The 26198-nt window shown below is 43.9% G+C and overlaps 1 protein-coding gene across 1 annotated transcript; it reads left to right on the top strand.

Moving 5' to 3' along the window:
- Positions 1-5673: 5673 nt before the first annotated feature.
- On the top strand, positions 5674-25674 carry LOC111142545 (Rho family GTPase 3). Its single transcript, XM_022495811.1, has 5 exons — positions 5674-6130; positions 6603-6690; positions 18312-18421; positions 22096-22230; positions 23629-25674. Exons 1-5 carry the CDS (start codon positions 5981-5983, stop codon positions 23878-23880), a joined length of 735 nt encoding a protein of 244 aa, XP_022351519.1. The 5' UTR covers positions 5674-5980; the 3' UTR covers positions 23881-25674.
- The last annotated feature ends 524 nt before the right edge of the window (positions 25675-26198 follow it).

The raw sequence follows: 26198 nt of genomic DNA, 5'->3' as shown, positions 1-26198 counted from the left end.
GAAAGATGGCCTGATCTGTGCTCAGTAATAATCTTTGCTTCTTTTTGACTACTCCTGGAATACTGAAAAGGATGTATCTTTCGAACGTACTATATGTCTTTCAAAAAGAACAAGTTACAGAGCACTCATTTTTTTTTTAAAGATTTTACTTATTTATTTGACAGAGATCACAAGTAGGCAGAGAGGCAGGCAGAGAGAGCGGGGGAAGCAGGCTTTCCACTGAGCAGAGAGCCTGATGCAGGGCTTGATCCCAGGACCCTGGGATCATGACCTGAGCTGAAGGCAGAGGCTTAACGCACTAAGCCACCCAGGCACCCTAAAGCACTCATTTTTTGAGAAATTTTTCTCAGGGAAGTTCCTTAAATTTTTTTTTTTTTTTTTTTTTGTATTGCACTGACAAACTGATATCAGGTATATATGGATGTTTAGTGTATTAATCAATGAGTCTTATAATCCTGTATGAATCCTTTATGTGTTGATCTTTTTGTTTCCTCTAGGAAATACTGAACTATAAAATAAAGAAATGCCATCAGAAATCAAAGACACTGAAGTTTGGAAGGAGAAGTTGGGAAGGGTTATGGGTGCCCTATTAAATACAGAACCAAAATTATGTGGTTCTGGTCTCTGAAGAATGCAATTTCTTTGTCAAATTTGCTATAAACAGAGAAAAGGATGATCCACTGGGCAATCACTTATTATTCAACACTCACACAGCTGTGTCATTTCCTGTGGCTAAAGGGTAAGAGCTAAGCCTACACAGCAGCAGTAAATCATATTAGCAGTCAGCAGTAATGAGGAAAAACAAGACCAAATTCTGCGACCCAACTGGAGTACCCTTACCAAAGAGACTACACAGCTTAATGGAATGCCCCTGACAGGGCAATCAGCCATGATTTTAAGAGGAAATAAAGATGAAGATTGCCTTCCAAGAGAACAAATTCTTCCCAGGTAACAAGTTCAATCCACTGAATTTTATGAACCTTTCCTCCATTCCTCTGTCTTCAAAAAAAAAAAACAGAAATAAAAATAAACAAACCCAAACCTCCCATTTTATTGATGTTATGTAAGGCCAGCTGAGTGAGTGACTCTCGCGAGAAGAGACCACCCCAGAGCAGAGTGCGCCTCTGCCTTTATTTTCATAGTGAACCTCATGTATTTGAAGCTATTGTCTATCCACCATCTTAATTAAATTCTCAAAAAGAATGCCCATGATTCATAATCCCTCTTTTCTGACATGACGTCTGCGAAGTCACCCTGCACGTGTTCTTGTTTCTCTGACATCCCTCTGCTCTACTGCTCATACCTGTGAGAGACCCGTGCTTTCTCCTCACCGTGCACTTGCTCCTTTAAAAGCTTCCGCTGGAGTCTGAAGAGAGGCAGCAACTGTGAATAAACAATGAGGAGTATGCCTTACAATACTGCTCCGTGAGCCCAGAGCTCCGGAAATACAGTGAACCTGGAAAGGGGGGACGTCTGTAGTGGGTTTCTGACTGTCTGAAAGCATAGGGTACATGATTATCGAAGCAGCCTTATTTCACAATGTGAAGGAGACAGATGTTACCATCCTCTTGTAAGGATGAACCTAAGGGAAAGAATTCAGTCCTTGTTTGCCCAAGGTCAGACAGTGCATTCGTAGAACCTGGACCAAAATCCAAATCTGACTTACAGTCCAGAAAGAACACAGAGCTGTTGTTGTCTAACTTTTGATGCGACCCCTGGATGGCTCTTCTCTCGCAATTAGCCTTCTCTCCAGGCCTGGCACCAACACTTTTTTTGTGTGTCAGAAGAAATGTAGTTTCGGGGTGGGGGGGAGGGGCTCCCCTAATAAGTAAAGGGTTAACCGCAAAGGAAAGAATTCTCAAGCTCAAACCTCTTAGGGCAGCTGAATGCTGAATACACATGGTTTATTAGCCAATCCGTTTTGAAATGTTTGCTATTTTTTCTCTCTTGAACTTAGGGGTTAAGGAGGAAGGATAGAGTAATAGGAAGGCAAACAGGGAGAATAAGAAAAAGACGGACATTAAGTAATGTATGATCCCTTGATGGGGTTTCACATCTCCCAAATGAATGTTTTTCTTAAAGGAAAAACTTGCCTTGCAGTCTAAACGTATAGTCTCTTCTAGGACTTTAGATATCATTTCGATCTGAAAATCTCATTGAAGATGAGAAGTTACACCAGAGTTTAACAGTTAGTGAAGTAACAGGTACAGAACTAAACTTGGAACAATTCATTCATTCATTCATTCATTCATTCGTTTGAGTAATCATGTTATTACCCAGCTTTAAGCACTCCTATGTCTGACTCCATATTACCCTTAGAATAAGTCCAGGGCACCTAGGTGGCTCCATTGGTTAAGCGTCCAAGTTCGGCTCAGGTCATGATCTCGGGGTCATGAAATCAAGTCCCACAATGGGCTCTGAGCTCAGCGTGGAGTCTGCTTGAGATTCTGTCCCTCCCTCTCTTCCTCTCCCCCCGCCCCACTCATGCTCACTCTCTCACTTTCTTTCTCTAAAATAAGTAAAATCTTAAAAAATAATAATAAAATCCAAATTCTATGATCACATCGCCAAGGCCCAATTATTTAGTTCCTGCCTGCTCCCTTCTGCTGTGCTACCCATTTTCTCTCCCCTTTTGGGGGCCCCAATCCCTCTGGCCCACCTTCTGTTCCCCATACCTGCCAAACTCTTTCCCTGCATGGGACCTTTTCACTCTCTGTTCCCTTTCCTTTCAGGAGAGCTTCTTGTGGCTGATTTGCTCTCATTGCCCTCATTTGCTCATCATTGAAGACTCAACCTCCTTAGAGAGGCATTGCCAAGCCACTGGGTCTAATCCCTACCTACTGTGGTTTATCATGCCACCCCATTTTTTTCTCCATAGAGCTTAGCACATTCATTCTTATTTATGTACCTACTTCCTTATTGTCTGTCTCTGTTTTGAAATATGCGCTCTTTGAGAGCAGCAAATGGAGCTGGCTTGTTTATTGTTATATCTACCATTCCTAGAAATGTGCCTGACATATAGCAGGTGCTTAATAAATGTCTGTTGAACTAAATGCTAAATGAATTTTTAAAAATATTGACGATCTATGAGACACTGAGCACTAGAGATCCAGAGAAGGAAAGGAAAGAATTCTTGCTCTAATGAAACTCAGAGACTGGTTAACTTCAGGCGGTTGGTTTTCTACTCTATTACACAGCCATTAAATTTCACTCAGCAACTGGCAGATTCCTGGAGATTCAGGTCACCTGATTTCCAAAAATAGTCATCCACTATGATTTCAGATTATTCATTGGTAAAGTGATTATACCTCTCATTTTGCCTGGGACAGACCCTGTTTACAACTGCTGTTCTGACATAATCATTAGTAGTACCTTTTTTGCTCTCAAAAGTGCCCAGTTTATATGACAAATTACCTACCTATTCACTGTCAGCCAAATACTAATAATTCATAATTACTGCTAGTTAGAGTGGCTTACCCACATAGACAATGTCAATTCAGTAATGTGTAAGGTCACATCCTATCTCTAGAAAAGGGCAACTTATAACTTAAAAATCTGAGAGAAGAGAAAGGTAGATCTATTCTCCCAGTTCCAATTAGTGAGCCCATTAATGAGGCCAGTATTTCCCAAGATATGTTCAATAATTCTAAGAAGTGTAAATAAGAGTTACATGCAAAATATAAAATAGAGCAGAGATTCTTTATTGTGCCACAAACTATTCTGCAAAGTTCACTTGCACCCCCTCATCATCACTATTATGATTCCCATTTTACAGATGATCAAGCTGAGGCTTAGAGAGGGTGAAGAACTCATCCAGGGTCACACAGATCCACTTCTTGGTGATCTTGACCCCAGCCATTGTTCCCATTGCTCTTCGAATGAAAGAACAAATAATTGGATAAAAGCTTCCTGTGCTTAAATAGGGCATGCTGGGTCAAACTATGTTAAGTAGGCTACTTTTCCTTAGAACTTTTTTTGTGTCTATAACCGGTGCATCTTCAAGGGGTGAAAAGGACACGGTGTCTCCATCATTCATGGGGACACAGGACAATTTTTTGTGAGGAGGACTGAAGTTCTGCTGAGAAAACTTTGGCCAACTCTGCTTTGGGAACTTGATTAGGGCCAGCTATCCCTTTCTCTGGGGGTCAGCCCTACATGTGTGTAAACACCCACCCACACACTGGGTCTGAGGCAGGGTCTTGCTTTGCGGTGGGGGTGGGGCACCTCCAGTTTTTCTCTGCTCTGAATGGGAGACAAGACCATCCTTGGATGCATGAGGCTTCATGGTCTTACCATCCAATACTTAACATCTCTGCCTTTAACCCCCTTTCAGTGTCTTTTCATTTCCCATACTGAACATTCTGGGTTTTCTTTCTTTTTTTTTTTTAATTTTTGTTTATTTATTTGAGAGAGAGAGTGAGAGAGAGCACAAGCAGCGGTGGGAGGGGCAGAGGGAGAGTGAGAAGCAGACTCCTGGCTGAACAGGGAGCCCAATACCAGGTTCCATCCCAGGACTCTGGGATCATGACCTGAGCCATAGACAGATGCTTAATCGACTGAGTCACCCAGGTGCCCTGCACGTTCTGGGTTTTTACCTCACCTTCTCATTTATGAGCCTAGAAGTCTCCACAGAGGTACCTATAATATTTTTGACCAATGTCCTTACTACAGTGTAATAGCTGAAACCTTTCCATTTGAAGCACAGGAGACAAAGATGAGAAAAGAAGGACTTCTGATGGGGAAAAGAGAACAAGTGCATAGCCATTATTGCTCCTCTTTGAGGTTTTTGGGGTGGGTGGGTAGGGGGATGGGTGCTAAAAATGAGGGGTGGAGGGAGCAGAGTTGTACCTGCACTTTCCAGCTAAGTACATTTGTGTTTTCTGGATACATCTTTGATTCTAGGGAAGGGAAGGCTACAGATAGAGGAAACCAGGGCAGAATCAGATATCCTCTACCTGGTCTTCTCACTGCAACTGGGGCAATGGCTGCCTCGCCTGTTTGGGCTCCTACTGCAATAGAGCTGAGTTTACAATGGCTTTTGCACTGAGTTATAAGCATCTCCTTCTTCTCTTTTTTCTCTGTTCCCACCTCTTCTACCCACTCTTCAAAACCTTTCTGCCTCCTCCTGAGTGACTGAAACTGACAGGTTTCAGAAGCTAGTGTGTTGCTGTGACCCAGACAAGCCAGTTCCCGCATCTGAAATAGCCTGGCTTAGCTATTGTTCCATGCCCTATATACGTGATACAAACCATTTCTTTCTTAAAAAAAAAAACAAAAAAACAAAAAAACAAAAAACAAAACAAAAAAACAAAACAACCACTTTACCCTTCCCAACCCAAGAGAGCTTCCTCTGTTTTTTTAATGATGGTTTTAACTTGGATGAGAAATGCTTTTGCTTTTACAAATGTTCATGAGGCTTATGTACATCAGCCCCTATTAAAACGTTTTTAAAGGAATCCTAATAAAAATCCCCATGCACAGACATTCCGTTTCCCACTTCCTGCTGGACTTGCACCGTCCCATCCATCAGCAAAGCCTGGTTGGGGTCTTCAAGTTGTCCCAGAGGCTTAGTCTGGAAATAGATCCCGCACGGTCACCCTAGAGGGCGCACTGTTTACATTTTCAGGGAGTAACGAGAGGGCGCTTGCTCCCAGGCTCCATAAAAGGGGAGGAGGCGGATCGGTTTCCTTCTCTCATTGAGAAAGAGGATTGGAAGGCCGGGCGTATAAAGCCTTGCGGAGAGCGTGAAACAAAGCAGTCGGATCGGAATTGGACTGGGGAAGCGCGGTGTGGAGTCAGGCGTAAAACTTGTTGGAGGGGAGTAACGAGCCTGCTCCTCCAGCCCCCCGTCTGCGCGGAGCTTCAAGAGTTCCCACCAGCTTCGGGTTGTATTTTTATATCTGCTTTTTATAGACAGAGAAGTATCTATTTTTCCTTTTAAGAGAAAATTCCTGTTCCAAGAGAAAATAAGGCAAGATCAATGAAGGAGAGAAGAGCCAGCCAGAAATTATCTAGTAAATCTATCATGGATCCTAATCAGAACGTGAAATGCAAGATAGTAGTAGTGGGAGACAGTCAGTGTGGGAAAACTGCGCTGCTGCACGTCTTCGCCAAAGACTGCTTCCCCGAGGTGAGTGCGGCCGGCCGGCCGGGGCTCGGACGAGGGAGGGGGTCCGCCGGTGGGGATCCCCCCCGTCTAGGGTTGGGCTTCTCCTCGCATTGCCCCCTTCACCCCATTTTCTTTTCCTAAGCAGTCTTTCTTACTACTTCCCCCCTGGTGAGACTGCCGGGAAAGGGAAAGTGAGCTGGAACGTTTAGGGGACGCGTCTGCACATTCCGCTGTTAGCCTCTGAAACTTGTTCGGTCCTGTGTGCGGAACCCGGGTTGGGAGGTGTGGATCCTCACGCCTTGGGGAGCAGGGCGGTGCAGGTGATGAGGCTGGGGTTTCAGAAAGGGGCCGCGTGTCTGGCGTGTGGGATTTTTTTTTTTTTTTTTTAAATCGGGGAGTGAGGAAGCGATTTTCAGAGGGTGTTGTGCGGGTGTCGTGCTTTGTGGATAACCTCTTTGCCCTCTTTCTGTCTCTGTCCATTTTGTTTGTCCAGAATTATGTCCCTACAGTGTTTGAGAATTACACGGCCAGTTTTGAAATCGACACACAAAGAATAGAGTTGAGCCTGTGGGACACTTCGGGTAAGAGAGTCCTCGGACCGCGTGGTGCTTGGGGCGGGTTTGCAGCGGCACCGGGTGCGTGGCGGGTCTCGGGACCCCGCGCGGCAAGCTCCCGAGCGCCCAACCGCGCACCAGCCGCGCACTCTGCGCCCATGGGTTAACTCTGCCTCTTCCGAGGGATTCCCGCGGTCCCTGCTGGGTGAACGTTTTGTCCTTTCTGGGTGGGGTGGGGGACGACGAGGGGTGGGGGGAATGGGAGTGGGGAGAGAAGGGCTCTGTGTGCCTCCCGGGTGACTCCGCGGTGGAACCGCTTGTAGCCAGGTGGCCGGGGAGCGGCTGACCCGGGGGGAAGGGAGGTCGTTCCCCAGTCGCCTGTGGGCGGCCAAGGTGGCCCGATGGAGGGGGGGGGAGAATGCGTGCGGGCCTCAGAATTACCGGGCTCGCGGCAGGCGCCCCTCCAGGAACTAACCTGATGACTCTGAGACGCTGGGAGCGCAGCGGGAGTGGTGGGAGGTGGGGGAGAATCCCCGAAGCGACGCAGTTAACGTGTGTATTCAGCGTTTGGGGCGGGAGAGCAACGTGAGCGCAGGCAGCCGCGGCGCTCCTGACGCCTACAGCCAGGAATGCGCTGGTGGCGCGGGCAGCACCCGGCGGAGCGGTCGCCGGCCCTTGTGTCCTGCCGCCCGCCGCCCGCCGCCGGTGCAGCCTCGGTACGGATCCGCAGATCCGACACCCCTTGCCAGCCCCAGTGATCACGCCGCACCCCGCACCCCCAGCCCGGCCCTCGCCGTTCTTTCTTGACTATTTCATCACCCTCTGCCCGCCTGCAAGGCCGCGGGCAGTGCTCTTCGCCTTTGACCTTTCTGTCCAGTTGAATTATTGGCGTCGTGGTGAATTTTTTTCAAGGGTCCGGGGTTCAAGGCCGGGTTATCGCTTTCTCTGCGCCCACCCACCTACGTAGTGGGCGGTGGTAGAAAGGACGGGTACTCCTCTGGGAGGTCCCCAGCGCGCGGCTATTAGGGATCTAGCCTTGGGTCTGGCTTGGTTGGGGGCGGGAGGCGCCACCTGGAATCTCGTGCTGGTACCCTCCCCCTCCCCCCAGTGCTCGGAGGATCGGAGGGGGAGAGGAGGAATCCCGTTTCACACAAGGGTGTCGCCTCTGGAGGAGGGCGGGTGAAGGCCCCAGCGGGAAGGCCGGGTGAAGGCCCCAGCGCTTGGGTCTCGGAGCTTAGCGGGGAGTCTGGCTGCTGCAGGTGGACCGAGCCAAATCCCGGGTGAAACTAGGGAGGAGGAGCGCGCAAGTGCCAACATGCAGCCGTTGCTGTCAAGCAAGGAGGCCCCCGGGGTGGACCTGCGCCCAGCTGGGAGTGGCCTCGTGGAGGTGCTTCTGGACTGTGCGAGCTTCCCACAGCCTTGGGTTTTAACTTCTGGAGCCCCCCGGGGCGGGGGATACACGGGATTAGAGAGCAAAAGGAAGGCACCGGACTGACAGGGTCGCCAGAGGCAGTCCCTGCACAAAGGCAAAGGAGAAGTCTCGCACGAGCGCCTCTCCATGGTCGGTGCCAGATGGCTCATAGTGTTGTAGTGGGAGGCGCTGAATTTGTTTCCACCTGAGAGGCTCTTCCTCAAGCTTGGCCAAGGGTAGCAGAACCAGAACCTCACAGTGTTTCGTACCGGGGTGTGCACGCACCGTCTCGCGATTACAGGCACCGTGTGGATAGACAGAATGGAAGTCTTTTTATTTATTTATTTATTTATTTATTTATTTATTATTTTCGGTAGTTCCTATTACCGGAATTGTATTGTTACATAGCCTAGTACTTAATGCGCTCTAATTCCCAGACATACCATCATATTTGTTATGCCTGGCGTGCAGGATAGCCGATACGGCGCTAATAATTAGCATCAGTGCTTAACCCTCCCCCAGCCTGTTTGGACCTAATGTATAATAAGAATTACTTAGGCATGGGGTCTGTAATTCTGATGCAGTGTTGATAAAAACCCGTGTTTAGATCTTAGCTACTGGTAACCAGGGATTTCTCTGTGCAAATCCCTACCTCCCTGAGTCTCATTTCGTCATCTGAGAGAATGATACAGAGCTAGACAGTGTGCAGGATCTCTCTTAGCTCTATGCTTCTTGGCCTTAGTACACCAGACAGGCAAGTTCTTTTGTTGACCAGGACCTCCATGGGCTTCAGCTCTGAGTCCCAGTGCATCTGGCATCCATCCTGGGGTTTTTCACCACCTACCCAGCAAGCCAGGTTCTGAACCCGGCCACCCCTTCCTGGTGGATTTAGGAAGGAAACGCACTTGGGTAGGGAGGGGGCATGGCTGGGTTTATAGGAATGTTGGTCTTGCCTTCCCTGTGTCCTGCTTCATGAATCACAGGACCACCAGTGGAGAATTTAGATTAGGCAACCAAAGGGCTAAATTGACATTTTTAGAAGAGAAAAGGCACATTGTTTTTTCAAAGGCTAGAAAACAAACAGAATGTGGTCAATTTACAGTGGGAGGCTATGCTTCCCGTGTGCAAGTAAAAGCACTTAGATATTCTCAAATATTTAATCCATGCCTGAGAGTGTGTAGTCCCTGCACACCTAACATCATGCCTTTCACACAGTAGTCACGGGGTAAAATCTGTTAAATGAACAAACGAATAATCATATGCATAGTTTCCAAGGAGATAAGATTCTCTGACATTTATTACCACTGAATTACCTGTGCACAAAGAATGGCAACTTTATCAACACTGCCTTTCATCAGATTAAGGATAATCACCTGAAATGAAGTCTGTAGTGAAATAATCACTGGTATTTTTATTTAATGAAACAAAACCTATGCATGTTTTAACTAAAATATAAAGGTTTCAAAAAACCATGATTAAGAAAACATCACACTGCTGAATTATCCAGTAATGAAATCTTATTCAGAATTTAGATTTATACAAATGAGGGGGGAAAAAGGCATAAGGGAATTATTTAGAATCCTGTTACGCTGTTTGTGAGGTGAAATGTTGGTTAAGCACCGTCACCAAGCACTTGTTAAATTCTGAGAATAGATTATTTCCACCAAAAAGGGTTTATCATCCATGAGTGAAAAACATCTAGCAAGAACCATTGTATCAGCTATGATGTAGATACGATAATCATATTAATTACCGAACATTTTTCTACTTCTTCTCAAGGTTTTCCTAACAAATTTCTGAACAGCATTATTTTTTGACAAATATTTGACATTTTCTTTGCCCACCAAGACACTTGTTTAGTTCAGGTTGTGAAAATAATTGCATATGCCTGATGGCCTCTTGATAAATTTATTTTTTCCGGGTGCTGTCAGTCTCACTCTAGAGAGAACATTCCACCCAAATTTGTTCTTTAAAGTCCTAAATGTCAGGTTTTCCTTCCCTTCTAGAACTCCGTGAAAGTTAATGATTAATAAAAAAAAAATGAGGTATGCCTCACTTCTCTTAGGTAGGAAGAGAGAGAGCATAAATATGGTTCTTTACATGGTGTTCACATCCTGTTTAGCGTCCTAGCAGAGGGGCAGACATTTAAGAGATGGAAGTAGTTGTCTTTTGTGGCTTCTGTACTTAGACAGCTTCTCATCAGGGGTCTCCTTTCTCCCCCCCCCCAGCAGTCATGCAATTATGTATAGGCAGAATTGCTACTTTGGGTATAGGAAAGAACATCAAGTGGAATTAGGACATGTGGGGCCTCTTTGCACCAAGAGAAGAGCATTCACTCCCCACTTTTTGAGGCACAGACCTTAACACTTTCCACTCCCCTCCCATCTTTCCACACCTACTATGAACAGGCCCTCTGCTAGGCCTTAGAGAGCAGTGCTAATTTATAGTCTCGCCCCTAAGAGTCATACAGCCCTGGTGGGGCAGAGAGTGGGGAAAAAGAAGCTCTCTGCCTAGTGTAGCTGATAATCAACTTATGTTGAGCTCATTTTGTCTGGTTCTTGTACCCAAGGGCTCTGTCCCACCTGGTTGCAGTGTATTTCCCTAGTCCGTAGTCCTTAGTGCTGATGCCTCCTTTAGATCCTGCTCAGGTAGGAAACAGGTCCTCCTTCCCACCCTCAAGGCACTCACCAATTAAAGCAACCACAAATGGCAGTTAGCGAGTTGATTTATAGTCTTACAGCTTCTTGAAGTTAGTCCAGCCACCCCCCAAAGTAAACAAAACCTTTTAAATAATGCCACCATAAGTCCTCTAAAAGGGGGATACTTAAAGGTAGTCTTTGGATGCAGATTTGTCATAGTCTGGGCTTTAATGAGAAATAGACTACCATTTCTATTACTAGTTGTAGAAATGCTGGTATTGACTTTCAGATATACTCAGTGAGTTCCTGCAGAACATTGCGTAATGGTTTCAACATTTTGAAGTGATAAGTGAGACCAAAGTAGTTCTAATATCTTGTGTCTCAGAATGTGCCACATTTGCCAGGCACAAGCAATTTATAGCATGAAGCCAAGTGCCTACTAATAATAGGAATTTAGTCACTTAAGGATGACCATATCTTTTCCTAAGTGATTTGATTGCAGTGTAATATCAGCACACGTGATTTAGGGAGTAATAATCATTCATGCCAGCTTTTAACCTGTGCAAGTTAATGCACATTTCATTTAAGGTATATTATTAGTTATAAAATACCCAGTTCAGCTGCTAAAATCTCCCCACAATAACTGTGCTCTTGCCTCATGAACACTCTTTTGCATCTTGTCATGATACAAGCTGCCATTTAGTCCGTGGGTGCTAAAGTTAGCACTTCCTGTGTTAGTTTTTAGCATAATTAACAGAGAATGTAGTATTCTTTAAATCTTACACTTGAAGGAAAAGGGAAAAAGAAAAATCTCAATTATCCTTGGCCTGACTTTGAGGACAAACTACCATAGAAACGAGTCAATGCCTATTACATTTGTACCTTAACCCACCACATTGGAAGAATGGTCTTCGTGACAAGCACTGAATTGAAATATTTCTTAACAGGGATAGAAGTATTTCAGCAGTGTTGAGGATTAATATATAGTTAATCCAGAAAAGCAGCTTCAAAAGAGTTCACTGGTCCCTTTTTTTTTTAATTTAATATGTGAATTGACCTGTCGAGGCAAGACCTATAGAAATGATTACAAAACCAGTAAGTGTTTTTTAAGGTACTCTTTGTGCAGGAATTCTGCTAGATGCTGTGGGAGCAGGGGCGGGGATGGGGCAGAGCAGTTCCTCCCCTCAAGGCACTTAACTGTCCCCCCAGTCCTTGGAATCTTAGTCCTTGTTTTTATAGGAGGGTGAGTCTAGGGATTCTAAAGCCAGATTGATCTCACAGAAAAAAGATCCAAAGAATAGTTGAAGGCCACTGGGTCCACCCAGGCCCCTGACTGGTGACTCATTCTCCTTGAAGCCCACCACAATTCCTTCCTTATCTCTAGAAGTTGACTCAGTTCTTAAAGTCTTTAACATCTCTCCCACTTGAAAACATGCCTACATTTAATGGCTATCAGTGAAAACAAGATTCTGAAAGTTGAAGAATTCTATCTTCGATTAATCTCATTAGAGAAAGGAAGAGGGCAACAATTTCCAAAGGAGCCAGAGAAGCAGGAAGACTTGTGACTCTCAAGAGCAAGGGCAAAATTGTGGGAAACCAGTTGGATTTTAAGGTGGTAATGATCCCTCGCAGCTTTGAGTTTCAAAAGCCAGGCTCAGTTCAGTGTTCACCCTGAAACTCTGTAGGAGATGCAGATTAAAGCAAAACAGCTCTGAATTTGTGTGGTGATTTTCAATAAGCAATATATAAAACTAGGAGATTTGTCCACCATGTATTAAAAAAGTATAAATTCTCTTTCTAATTATTCATCTGTCTCTAGACCTTTTAAAAAATCTCCTTTAGTCATGTTTTCTCCCCTCCCAATCTGGTTTCTTGCTAAATTGTACATTTCCATGAGGCGTCCAGCTTGAAATAACCAGATGTTTCTTCATTAATCCAATTCTTGCGTGTAGCTCTGACACCAAGGACCAGTAGTTTTCTCCGATTAGCTCACGGCGCCTGGCGGGCTGTGCCAGATGAATTAGTTGTGCCTTAGCCTTTCTCTGAGGCCCTTGAAACATCTTCTCAGTTACAACATATTAGCAACTTCACTCAGAGACCCCCTTGACAAACAAATTTCATCGGCATGGAATATAAGCTGCCTCAAGTTTCATCAGGTGTTGTGCACGTTGGTTTTGGAAACACGGCATGTGGCAAGGCGAATTCATGCATGGGACTCTCCTCCAAGGAGTTGGGTGTTAAGTAATTATATGAGAATCTTCCATCTATTACTGAATGATAATGTAAGCTTGAAAATACCCATCTACACGTAGATTCTGAAGTTCTGTGACCTACCATGGTTCTACTTGAAGTAAAATATTTTGAGTCTTCTATTTTTTCAAGTATCTCAATAAGATGAGGAATTTAAAGCTAAATCTTTATTCAAAGCTCAAAACAGCAATCATTTCTGCCTCTTTGACTTTCTCTCCAACTGTGGACCTGCATTGCCCCCAGAAATTGAAAATATTGATTGTATTTTTATGGCAACACAGAAGTACCCTCAAATGTTCATAAAAATCTGTTCATAATTCTTACTAATCTGAACTTCTAAAGAAATGAGGGAAACAGCCTCCCTGGGAATGTTGGTTTGCATATTTATGAGCTTGGTGCTTAAAGTGCAGACTACTTGGGGAAATCATTCAGCAGAGTCTTCTGCTAAGTCAGACACAAAAGTTCTGCCCAGGCTTGATTCACATTCTTTCTTTTTTTTTTTTTTTTTTTTTTTTTTTTAGGATTTTATTTATTTATTTGACAAATAGAAGGAACACAAGCAGGGGAAGTGGGCAAGGGAGAAACAGACTCCTCGCTGAGCAGGGAGCCTGATGTGGGGCTCGATTCCAGGACCCTGGGATCATGACCTGAGCTGAAGGCAGATGCTTAACCGACTGAGCTGTCCAGGTGCCCCTTGATTCACATTCGTTAGATGATTGCTGATTGGAAGCTTTCACTCTTCAGTAGAGACGGCATGAGGAAATGGAATCTGGTAATAATTGGGCGGCTCCTGCAGGCTCATATGTTAGCTGCTGTTCGGTACAGATGTTCTCTTGCTGGCCACTAAAAATACCAAAGGTTAATATATTTTCTCGGCCAAAATCATGCGGTATTCCCAGTTATATAGTTCTTGGCAAGAATTTCTTACAGGAGATGGGGAAGTTTTTCAATTTCAGGTTCAAGGAAAGGGAGTGGCGTTTATGAAATAACTAGGAGGGTTTGCAGCTCTGAAACTCCCGTAAAGCCTCAGTGTTCGAACTGGTTTTGCAAAAGGTTCCATAAAGCCTCCCTTTTGGGCATGAATCTTCTTACATATACATTTAATTAAGGACATATATGGCATGTTCTGTCTTTGTGCGAGGATGACTGAAGCAAGCAGCTATGCGTCTCAGAATTAGTTTCTGGGTGAGGCACTTGTGACTATTCTTGGGCTGGAAACACTGCTGTCACCCGGAATTAATGATCTTGAAGACAAAGATAATTAGACCTGAAGTTTCAAAAGCGTTTTAGAACTTTGCTGATGTTGGCCAAGCCTGAGGAACTCTGAGAGCCCCCAGTGTGCCCTGATTCTGGTCTACCCACAGCAAAGCTCTTTGACTGTATGGGGTGGGGGATGGGCACATTTTGCATATGTGCTGTAGTTGTGTCTTGACAGTACAGAGTTTTCTGGCGTTTTCCCTTTGGTGGTCTGAGAGGTGAATTAGGAAGGGCTTTGGAATAGCACTGTGTGCTTAGAGTTCCATGGAGTGGGGCAGAAATGCAGCATCTGGGAATTCTGTAGGCATGGAGCCTGGTGCACGCACTGTGGGAGAGTTGTACTTGACAAGCAAGGCTCAGGACCTGGACTAACTGAACTAGGCCTTAGCACATTCCTGGGTGGTAGAGTACCAGCCTTAGGGTACTGCCCTTCCAGTTCAGTGCTTCCTTACTTAGAGAACGTGGGACGCCCTTCCTTGTTTCGGGTTCAGTCCTGCGTGTTTCTTGGAAGCTTTTCATGTGCATCTCCTGAATCTATGGAAGCTAAGGGTTTTGCTGTTCAGCTTCATGAGATGTTTTAAGACTTTTCTGGAGGGATGTAGGAGTTCGAGGCAGACACAGTCCTTGTCCTGGGCTTGCTTTCGGCTCCTTCCTTTGGTGTCACTTTTGCCTTCCCACATTGCTTGCCACTTCCCAGCGGCATTCCTGGAATTCCTCTTCTTTTTCCCTTGGCTGGTGAGTTACAGCACGCATCAGTGAGGACACCCTGCACTGTCCAGCTTTGCTTTTCTTACTTCTTCGTGCAGGCTTTACGGGAAGAACAGGGAAGAATTCAGAGTGTAAACAGAGTGGACACTGTCAAATGACACGGGATTTTTTTCCCTTTTTTTTTTTTTTTTTTTTTTTTTAAAACTCTGGGCCCTTGTTTAGTTGATGATTTGTGAATGAGTTTTTCCTGGTAGAACAGTTCTCTATAATTCTATATCGTCTTTTTTTTTTTTTTCCCTTTACGACAAAACAATAGAGACAGATTTTTTGATCCGAGAAGTTTTCACCTGCAGCCTATCAGAAAATAAAATTAACAAATGGCCTTTTTATTTTTAATGACAAATTATTCTTGTCCTTAGTGGTTAGACAGATTATGCTTATAACTAATAAAGGTGGGGATCACTTTTATTACCACTCTTGGACACTTGTTGATCTGAAAGTTTTGCTGTTCATTAGCAAAAGTAGTAAGATCGGATCAAAGTGTCATTCCTAATTAGATCTTGTTAAAGCTCCTAAAAATTACACCTCTGTACCTCACCAAACAAGGTAGTTTCCTTCTCAGGAACCTTCACATACAAATATATTTTCACTCAAAATACTAAGCCCAATAAAAACAAAAGTAGAAACAGACCTCCATAGGAAGGTCTGTTTTTGTTTTCAAGTCGGGCCAGTGTCTCCATTCTGCAGATATATGGGTATACCTACTAAGCACAGAAGCCAGCTCACTTGATAGTAGTAAGCAGGGGTCTCCAGGCTCGATTGAGGCCTGAAGACAAAGTTGGATCCTCTTTGTGGCCATATGCTGGGTGGGAGAGGGAAGCCCGGTCCACAAAAGGGAGAGAGGGTTTATTCTTTGCAGCCCCATGGTGACCCGAGTGCTGAAACCATTCCTCTAGATTTTATAGTAGTCCCAGTGTTAATTATCCTATTTTAGTACCTTGGTAATTCCCCAGATGTCTTTTCTAATTTTGTATTGGGCAAAGATGGTCTCCATTGTTAGGTAGAGTACTCTTTGATCCAAGATCAGTGGTGAGTACTCTTACCCAGTCCTATGTCTTCATGTCCTGAAAGCACCTGGAGCTGCCTTGTCTCTGAAGTTGAGGTCTGATTCAGGCTGGAAAGTTGCTGCCATGGGTTAGTTGCATTTTGTAATGTGAGTGATTACCAAGAAAGATGTCTGAGGCCTTGTTGGCCTCCTGACCACTGGTATTGTTGAAGAGCTGTACTTGATGGATTTGGGGTCATGTTCCATCTTGCCAACTCGGAAAAGCAGAGGAAGTCCCCGCGTACGTTTCTGGTATTTTGCATTTCCACTCTGCCATGTGGAATCTTCTGACTCTTGTGTTTGGCAAGAGACTTCTAAATGTTTAGGGAAGAAACTGTGTCAAAGTTAGACTTTGGACCGAGAAGCCAGAGAGGCTGTAATGGAACTTCACAGAACAAACACAGAAATAACCATAATATGCAGAAACAGTGATAAGCCACCTCATTTCTAAGACCTATCAAAAATGTTTAAAGTAGTGAGCTGTTTGTGAATTACTCTCTAACCTCAGAATTCTTCAAGTGGCTGAAAAAGCAGTCACGACTTGTCAGAGACAGCTTCTTTCCAGTATGCATGCCTTAGTATTTAAAATGACTTGATTTTTTTTTTTTTTTTTTAAACTCTAAACCCTTTTAAGCTTTTGGAAAATGTCTTTTAGTTGTCAGTCTCTGTTACACCAGAGCTCTGATTCCAGATGTGTGTAGGGAACTACTGTAGCTTGTGAAAAATTCTGGCTTAGATTTCTTCCTGGTTCCTAGAACATTCGTGTCTTCCTTGTAGACACAGCCGGCTTGAGGTTGTCATGACCTTCCTGAAAAGCAGCCAGTGAAAAGGCCACAATGTCCGTGGGGTCAGGTAGTGAGCTAGGGACCCAAGATAGACTGTGAATAGGGACAGTGCACCTTGACTCTAGTAACTTGGAGATCTCCAGAGCAGCCTCCTGAAAAATGTTGATTTGATAGAATTACAAAGGATTGTTTTAAAAGCCTCTTCAGTCTGACTTTGACTATGGAGGTTTGATTTCTCAGGCGACAACATGGCATGTTTTTCTGCTGGAAGTGGAAGGTGTTGTCAAAATGAAATTGGGTTTCAAAACAACTTCAGTAGCTTAGATTTTCTCTCTCTCTTCTGGACACAAATGTGTATGCATGTGAAACAATTTTCACATGATGGTTTGTGAAATGTCAGAATACACATTCAGTATACAGAATATGGATGATGACTTCCCTTAAAGAACAAATAACATTGGCAAGCTGTGTTTAATTTTGTAGTCCCACCATTTTATAATAAGTGACTTCATGTAATGGCCCATCCTTTGGGATTCTTAAAGAAATAGAAGAGATTTTTCTAAATGATGAGATGGTTCTGGGGTTGTATTAATTGAGTGGTAACTTGAACCTTTCGGGTACCCTGGATTTAGCTTGGGCTGAGATCCTTCCCTCTCCAAGATGGAACTGTGTGAAAAAGGGACATCATCCGATATGACATTTATTACATTCTTTGGTTGTAACAGGAAGAGAGCCCATATAGGGTTTGGGAGTATTTGGGGGTAAGTTTAAGTGACCAAGCTCAAAGATCAGTGGCTTATCTAAACTTGTAATTTTGCAATAGGGTGGCTTTGTGTTTGCTGCTGTTCTCTTTGCAGAGCTGGCCCTTTCTTCCCTCCCCCACTCAGTGCCTGTTGTCAGAGAGATCCTGAGTTCTGGTCTCCTTCCCAAGAAGTAGCACCATTTATGGTGCTTGCTACCACTGAGCTTATAATAGCAACAACACAACCATAACCATACCATGGTTGATGCTTACTCATCCCCCACTAAGTGCCAGTCCCTGCCTGGGTTCATTTAATCCTGGGTCGGTACTGTTGTCATCTTCATTTTAGAATAGACAATCAAGAGACACAAGAGCCCTGAATCTACCTTGCCCCCCCATTCAGGGGTGGAGGTAGATTTGCGCCCCAGGTCCCCTGACTACTGATGCTTCTGCTCTGCACATCACCCATGTGCCTGCCGTTAGGGACTGGGGACTGTGCAGATTTCAACCTAAGGTCCTGGCTACTCCCCTTGAATTTGAGACACATACCTGTGAGGCTTCATTGTCTTCTGGTAGAAATGGAATATATTACCACTGGGCTTTCACTGGTTTGCATTCTTTTCTAAGATTAGAAGAGGTGGGAATGGGGCCATGTGATAGTCAAGGGATCTAGCTCAGAAGGGCGGAGTTCATGTATCAGGGATACATGGAATTTTGATCTGAAAATGTGTGTATCTTTGTTTCTTCTCAGGTTCTCCTTATTATGACAACGTCCGGCCCCTCTCTTACCCGGATTCAGACGCTGTGCTCATTTGCTTTGACATCAGTAGGCCAGAGACTCTGGACAGCGTCCTAAAAAAGGCAAGTGCTGGGGACGAGGGCGCAGTTCAGGCTGGCCCATGTGTTAAACAGACACGGGAGGTTGGCTGGGGGCCCCAACACTCTGCTTAATAACTGGGCCTACGTATTTCGTAATTAGAAGATTGGAAAAAACCCCTCTCATACCATACCGGTGATTCCACCCATACATGTCACAAGTTTGATGAACCTGCGTATGAGTTTCTTTCATTTTAAGAAACAAGATACCCTATAAAGAGCCTCTGTGTTTATCCTTTGGGCAGAAAGGTGCAGCTAAAAATAATGATACTTGATTACTCTCAAGCACGTGTCTTCTTTTTCCATCCTTCCTTTCCCCTATAGTTTGTGCCTTAGTTTACAGGTTTACATTGACCTCAGCTTAGTGAAATGAATGCAATAACTGCCCTTTTAATAAAGAAGCTGTGCCTCGGTAATGATGTTATTTATTAGAAATAGAACACGGGGAGGGGAGGTGTGTTTACAGGTGTGTTTACAGACATTAGACAAAGTGAATTGTGATCAGAGAGCAATCAGAGTGATCAGAGAGCAATCATAGAGTAATAAAAACAGGAGTTGTAAACACGTGAAAGATAACATAGCCGGTTTCTGAGGGTTTGTGAGGTTTAGTAGGTGGAAAAGGGCCTGAGCAAGCTCAGGCTGGACGCAGGAGGATGTCAGGAGGAAGGGGGCATGTTGCAGGCTGGGTCACAGATCTCTCCCACAGATCCTGGGGAGACCCAGGGGGAGGAAGAGTGTTTCTGGGCCTCCACCAGCCTAAGACTGAACCTCCTGCTAGTCCCAGAAGGCGTGTGTGTGTCCATGCCTCAGCATGGATTAGCCATTAGCTGTTTTCTCAATCCTGGCCTGAGAGCTAGGAGGTTTCAGAATCAGACCCTTCTGTAACGCACCCCTGCGCCTCCGCACCGCCCCTTGCGTTGAGTCTTAGGCAGAGAATGTGGTTGGTTGAGAGCAAGGTAGTGTTTTCATTATCTTGCATGTTTTTGTTACTTTACATTTCCCTGTTAGACTTGCTTGTCTTAGGTGTCATTAGGAAATTAGTATTTGGACGGTGATGCAGTCGCTCCTCACCCCTGTTTACCAAACATGACAAACACAGCTTCATGAAGGATTAATTTCTTGAAAGATCAAAGGCTCTTTTTAACTCTGTTCAATTTTCAGTAATGTGTTTTCTTAACGCAAATAATGCTGATGTTTGTCAGATTCGGGCAGGAATACACCTTTCCTGTCTTCAAGGCTTGTGAACAGTTGCTAGACATGCAGAGGGAGGCCAGAGTCACTACACAGCCGAGGAACAGCGCGACGACGTGTCTACGGCTTGTCTGTCGATGAAAGAGATTGCTTATTTACTGGGGTTTTCACTTGATGTAGTATCAAGTTATACATAATTTATGATGAAAAGCCTTGCTCTTGTTTTATTTTGCTTTCGTCTTCTGAGACCTAATGAATAGTGACTCTGGCCTTAGAGAGATTAATGAATATGTTTTACATTTGTGTGAAGTTTAAGGCTCATGATAACCTGTGCTGTGGTTTGTCTTGATTAATTGATTCTTTAAGTCCTTGAATATCACAGAGTTTCGAATGACATAAAGCAGGATAGATCTTTTTATGGTGGATCAATTAGGCTCTCGTGGAAAGTGAATTACTTCCTTTAGTCTGCCCAAAGTACACGTCTGGACCTGGAGATGTCCCCTCTAGTGGTCTTTTATTTTTATTTTTATTTTTTTTAAGATTTTTTTTATTTATTTGACAGAGATCACAAGTAGGCAGGGAGGCAGGCAGAGAGAGAGGAAGGGAAGCAGGCTCCCTGCTGAGGAGAGAGTCCTATGCGGGGCTCAATCCCAGGATCTTGAGATCACGACCTGAGCCGAAGGCAGAGGCTTTAACCCACTGAGCCACCCAGGCGCCTCTCTAGTGGTCTTTTAAAAGAGTCCCACAGGATGTTCCTTCTGTTCTAGTATTACATACATGGCTTTGTTACCCTTGCTTTTCTGTGAATTCCACAACTATGTCTTAATCTTTTTAATGACCACAGTACCTAGTAAAACACATGATGCGTATTTGTCTGTGTGGTCTGGGAGAGCCAGCCTGGGTCCTGATATCCACCCTCTAGTCCCTCTTCTCCAGGAGCCAGAGCTCTCCTGGGAACACTCTGAACCCCTCACTCCCGTCCTGATGGTCACCCTGACTCCCGTCCTGATGGTCATCTCAAGCTTGAGGAAATGAAACCACAAAAAGCTGTTCGCTCTTAAAGAGGACAATTGGAATTCCTTGCTAGGCATTTCTGGAGCTTCTAAATTCTGGTTAGGTCATGCAACAACTAGCTAAGTTGGACTAAATTGAAACATTTAACAACTTAATGTAATTTAAAACTAACTTAAGGGCGTAGCAGCCATAGGATCAGATGCTTTCCTGAGAGCTCAAAAGATGGGCCTTTGTAAATGTCATGGTCTGTGTTGTTCTAGTCACTTGAGTGGAGGGTGTGGGGTTTTTTGGTTGTTGTTTTTTGAAGATTTTATTTATTTGACAGAGACAGCGAGAGAGGAGCACAAGCAGGGGAAGTGGGAGAGGGAGAAGCAGGCTTTCCACCAAGCAGGGAGCCCGATCGATGTGGGACTCAATCCCAGGACCCCGAGATGATGACCTGAGCCAAAGGCAGACACTTAACTACTGAGCCACCCTGGTGCCTGAGTGAAGTTATTAACATTGTCTCCTGTCCCTGATACGTCACTAGAAATTTCAGCCCATGGTGGCTGTTCAGTCCTTCTTGATGGAATTCGTGGATGCATACCTGTGCTTGTGTTGACTCTGCCTTATTCCCAGCCTTCCATGCGGGGAAATTCCAGCTCAATGTATCTGAGGATATAGTTGCTTGTTAGAATATATAATTACTCCTAAGGCACTTTTATCTTTCAGAGATACCCTAATAATTAAGAAATTAATGAAGCTACCCCCAGCAAGTCTCTTGCAGTAGGGATGGATGATGAGTCACAGAGAGGGAGAATAGATAATACACATAAGTGGTCCCTAATGGGTCCACTTTAAAAAGTAGTAAAACTTTGAGGCGCCTGGGTAGCTCATTTTGTTAAGCATCTGCCTTTGGCTCAGGTCATGATCCTAGGGTGCTGGGATGGAGCTCTGCATCGGGCTCCCTGCTCAGCGGGGAGACTGCATCTCCTCCTCCCTCTGCCCCTCCCCCCACTTGTGCACACACGTGGACATGCTCTCTCTCTCTCAAATAAGGACAAAAGTTTTAGGAAGTAGTAAAACTTGGGATGCCTGGTGGCTCAGTCAGTTAAGCCACCTGCCTTAGGCTTAGGTCATGATACCAAGTTCTTGGAATCAAGCCCTGCATTGGGCTCCCTGCTCGGCAGGAAGCCTGCTTCTCCCTCTGCCTGTCACTCCCCCTGCTTGGGCACTCTGTCTCTCTCTGAAATGTAAATAAATCTTTTTAAAAAATCATGAAATTTAATATCTGAAAGATAAATGTGAATTTGCTTCTTCATTTGAAGTGACACTTTCTTTCAAATGTTCTTTTAGAGTCCCGTTCCCAGTGTCTGCCAGTGGAAGAGTGGTTGACCAATATATAGATGCCTTTGTTAATATATAGATGTACTTTGTTAAATTTTCATCTTTCTCCTCTCTTCTTGCCCCCTTAGTGGAAAGGTGAAATCCAGGAGTTTTGCCCCAACACCAAAATGCTCTTGGTTGGCTGCAAATCTGACCTTCGGACAGATGTCAGTACCTTAGTAGAGCTCTCAAATCACAGACAGACGCCAGTGTCCTATGATCAGGTATGTATGTTGTCAGGGTGCAAATGCGGCTTTCGAAGAGTGACACAGTATCATTCCTAAGAAAATAAAAGTAGCTGCTCTTCTAAAGGTTCAGCCAGGGGTCAACTCCAGGTTGAATAAAGGCTCTTGAGTAAGATGCAGAACGAGCGCCCCGTGTTGGGATGGTGACATCTGGAGAAAAGGGCTGGCGATTTTGTGCCTCTGCCTTGATAGTGACCATCATAGCCCCCCATGACAGCCCATAGCTCAGATTGTGAAGACTGCAAAGTGATGTGAGGCAGACAGGGGCTTGGCTGAAGTTTTGATGGTGTTTATGCCTGGCCCTCTCAAAAAACTTCTTGATTTTTTTTTTAGCAGTTTACTTTATATAAGGATTATATAAGGATAGATGTGTATGCATAAATAAGACAAGTTTGGGGAACATCTTTCAAAATGTGAAATGCTCTGTCATTGAGTAGGGTAATCACATGGTACTTGATTACTGAGCATATAAACAGTGGGTCATATTCAGCCCTTTGTCTATCTCTGCAACTTTCACTGGGTTTAAAGTTAAATAGGTCTAAGAGATGATGTGGTCAGATTGGTAATACTCTTTGAGAGAGATAATCTTACTTTACACTCCGCAGTACAATCAAATACTTAAGGAGGACATGGTCAGTAAAAGTAGAACTTTCCATAAAACTGTCTTCTAGAGATTGATCATTTCTATAGGTGTTTCCCCTAAGTATCTAGAAGGGAGGAGGATCACTTTCAGACGTTCATTCTCCTACAACTTAAAACCAGAATTAAAGAGAGTTAAAGTTAACCAGCTAGAATTTTCCTTCGTGTTCATCATTTTAAATACTGCAGTCATGTTTGTCTTACGTGTCTAATTAATAACAACCTAGTTCCTTCAGTAAGTCATTTTGGTCCACACATGCTTATTACTGTCTACACCTTGTCTGGTCTGTGTTTAGAATGTCCATATGCTGTGTTTCCCACAGTTCTGGATGCCACAACAGGGTTACTCCTTTTTGGCCATCCATTTCAAAAAGGGTTCTAAATACCCTCCCCGCCCCCTGTTTTTTATATAGCCTATTCACGAGTTTTGAGCACCATTTACACTCAAGAAATCAGACTTTCGCACCTCTGGCAAGTCACGCGCTATCTGTTGAGTGATGATAATTGAACATCTTAGGGGACTGAGTGTTGACCACAGATATTTATGAAATGATTTATTATTAAAATAATTAAAATTTTTAAACCGAGCGGATTCCTTTGGCAGCGACACTTGGGAAATACAGCTCGCACATTAGAAATTTTTTGCGCCGCACTGTTACTTTGTGGTATTGGGAAGACACTCTGTAACTTTCCCCCATGACTTACTGCCGATTATGATGGCATTCTTTTGCATTTCAGGGGGCAAATATGGCCAAACAGATTGGAGCAGCCACGTACATCGAATGCTCAGCTTTACAGTCAGAAAATAGCGTCAGAGACATTTTTCACGTTGCCACCTTGGCGTGTGTAAACAAGACAAATAAAAACGTGAAGCGGAACAAATCACAGAGGGCCACAAAGCGGATCTCACACATGCCCAGCAGACCAGAACTCTCTGCGGTTGCCACGGACTTACGAAAGGACAAAGCGAAGAGTTGCACTGTGATGTGAACCCCCAGCCCGTTCTCTTTAAGGAGGACAAGGATGCCTCGTGTAAAGAACACAAACCGCAGAACAGAAAGGTGACACCCGAATGACGTGCACAGCCAGAGTCACATATTCTGGAGGCTTAGGAGGTGTTGGAAAAGAGGCTCTTCTTTTTGGAATCCTGTCCTTAGGTTTGGCATGTAGAACAGGTGGTGACGTGAACACATGGAAGGGTTTGGAAGTGTGACTTGAAAAATAGGCCAAAAAAAGAGAGATTCACATGGGCTAGAGGTAGATAGGAGGAACACAAGGACCTCCCGGGAGAAGAATCACGCTCTGAATGGTGCTTGCGTTTTTGTTTTTCTTCATTACAGGCTATTCATGGATCTCTACTTTGATTTGATTTTTAAATGTTTTAATCTCCTTTACAGAAAAGTATATATTAATATACCGTCCTCATTGGGGAACTGGCACTGTGACCTTAGCGTTTAGTTTTCTAGAGGATGTGATCTAATTTCCTCCTAGCTCATCATTAAAATGGAAATTGTATCAGGACCCATGGGATATCCAGAGGAAAAGTTGGGGAGGCTTTTTGAAATCTTGCCTCCTGAAGACAGCTGAGCAAGGTGGTTCCAAAGAAAGGCTTTTGGAGTCTTGCAAGATACACAGACCAGCACTACAGAGATCAGAGAGATCAACTAGAAAAAAAGTTGTCCGTTTTTATTCAGTCTGATGGTTCTGTTCATCATTGTGATTGTCATGAAAAAGTGGTAAATTGCTCAGTGTGATATTTTTGTGCGCTGTTTAGAAAAGAGGGTGTGTGGTTTCTTTGGCCATCATTGATGAAAATGCAAAGTCAAAGAAGAGGTGTCTTGGTTTGACGTCCTAAAATGATCCAAGGGGAGAAAATAATGTAGGTACTATTTTCGCCTGAAGAGTTGATGAAGGAATAGTAGCAGAAAGCACAGTTTGTGAGTAAAGCTGTCTGGAATTCAGTCACCAAAAGTACAAAGCAAAAGGCCTGTTAATTTTGGGATGAAGCTCCGGAAGTTAACAGCCTCTAATGATCTCTTGGTTTATTTCACTTTTCTTTAAAAGAACAGCTATAAGAGAAGGACCCTCTTACCTAAGCTTTAGAGAATCCTTAAGAGGAAAAGTCTGTGATGTCAGTCCCGATGCTGTACTCGGGCATTTCCAGAGAATGATTGCTAATCATCACTTACCCAGACTCACCCAAGGCCCGTGTTCAATACTTGATTGCTGTTGTTAGATAAAATAATCAGCATTTAAAGAGTTTACAGATATTTTTTGACCAGTTCCTTTTAGAGCTTCTTTCAGAGAAGAAACCAGATCTGACCTGTTTATTGTTGGCGCTTGTTGAAAACGAGCTTTCTTTCCAGTGATAAAGCTTCATTTTTGAAGTGTTGAAGCTGTGCTCCCATTAAATTGTTTCAGGAGAGGAGATTAAGGTAATTACAACACTCAGTTCTTTGTCTCACAAGCACTTTGTTTTGTCTCTGCAAGAAAATACCATTCTAGTCATTTCCCATGAAGTACAGACGTTTTACCAACAGAATATGCTTTGGTCGATGCCGCATTATGCTTCGGGCAGTGTTACAAGATAGCTGGCAAGTGCTTTCTGTATTTAAATATTGTAAAGAGAAAAATAAGTTATAACTGTTAAAAGCAGAACTTTCATTGCATTTTTTTTTAAATGTTGAAGTCACTTTGTATGTTTGGTCAATGTTTCCGCAGTATTTATTAAAACATACTTTTTTTTTTCCTTCAAATAAAAAAGTAACCATGTCTTTGTCTAAATGTGATTTCGTCTGTTATTATCTACTTCCTGATTTAACTGTTCGGTTTTGTTTAGTAGAGATGATGCGGGCATCTGGCCTCATGTTTTCTTGAACTAGTTGGCTTTGAAGTTTTTTTACTCTAGCCAGTAGTGAAAGTTTTCTGGGGATAGGAAAATCTGCCTTGATGAGCGGTTTTCATGAAGATTTCAAATCACAAGAAGAAAATGGGGTATTATCAGAATAAGTGATATGATCATAGACAAAAAAGAGCTAGGGTACTGCATAAGATTAAAAAATAAGGAAAGAGGGGCGCCTGGGTGGCTCAGTGGGTTGGGCTGCTGCCTTCAACTCGGGTCTTGACCTCAGGGTCCTGGGATGGAGTCCCCAGTCAGGCTCTCTGCTCAGCGGGGAGCCTGCTTCTCTCTCTCTCTGCCTGCCTCTCCGCCTACTTGTGATCTCTCTCTGTCAAATAAATAAAATCTTAAAAAAAAAAATAAGGAAAGAATTTTAAAATTGTAAAAAAAATAAGGAAATTCCTTGAAG

The sequence above is a fragment of the Enhydra lutris genome, unplaced genomic scaffold, assembly GCF_002288905.1.
Source record: "Enhydra lutris kenyoni isolate GAN:26980312 unplaced genomic scaffold, ASM228890v2 scaffoldscaffold1, whole genome shotgun sequence".
NCBI classification, from domain to species: Eukaryota; Metazoa; Chordata; class Mammalia; order Carnivora; family Mustelidae; genus Enhydra; species Enhydra lutris.
The sequence above is the reverse complement of the archived record's forward strand: the minus strand, read 5'-3'. Positions and strand labels throughout refer to the sequence as shown.

Excerpts from the sequence above, each read along its gene's own strand:
- LOC111142545 (XM_022495811.1), top strand. The coding sequence starts at position 5,981 with ATGAAGGAGAGAAGAGCCAGCCAGAAATTATCTAGTAAATCTATCATG. Across the intron at positions 6,131-6,602 it reads CCAAAGACTGCTTCCCCGAG|AATTATGTCCCTACAGTGTT; the intron begins GTGAGTGCGGCC and ends TTGTTTGTCCAG. Across the intron at positions 6,691-18,311 it reads GAGCCTGTGGGACACTTCGG|GTTCTCCTTATTATGACAAC; the intron begins GTAAGAGAGTCC and ends GTTTCTTCTCAG.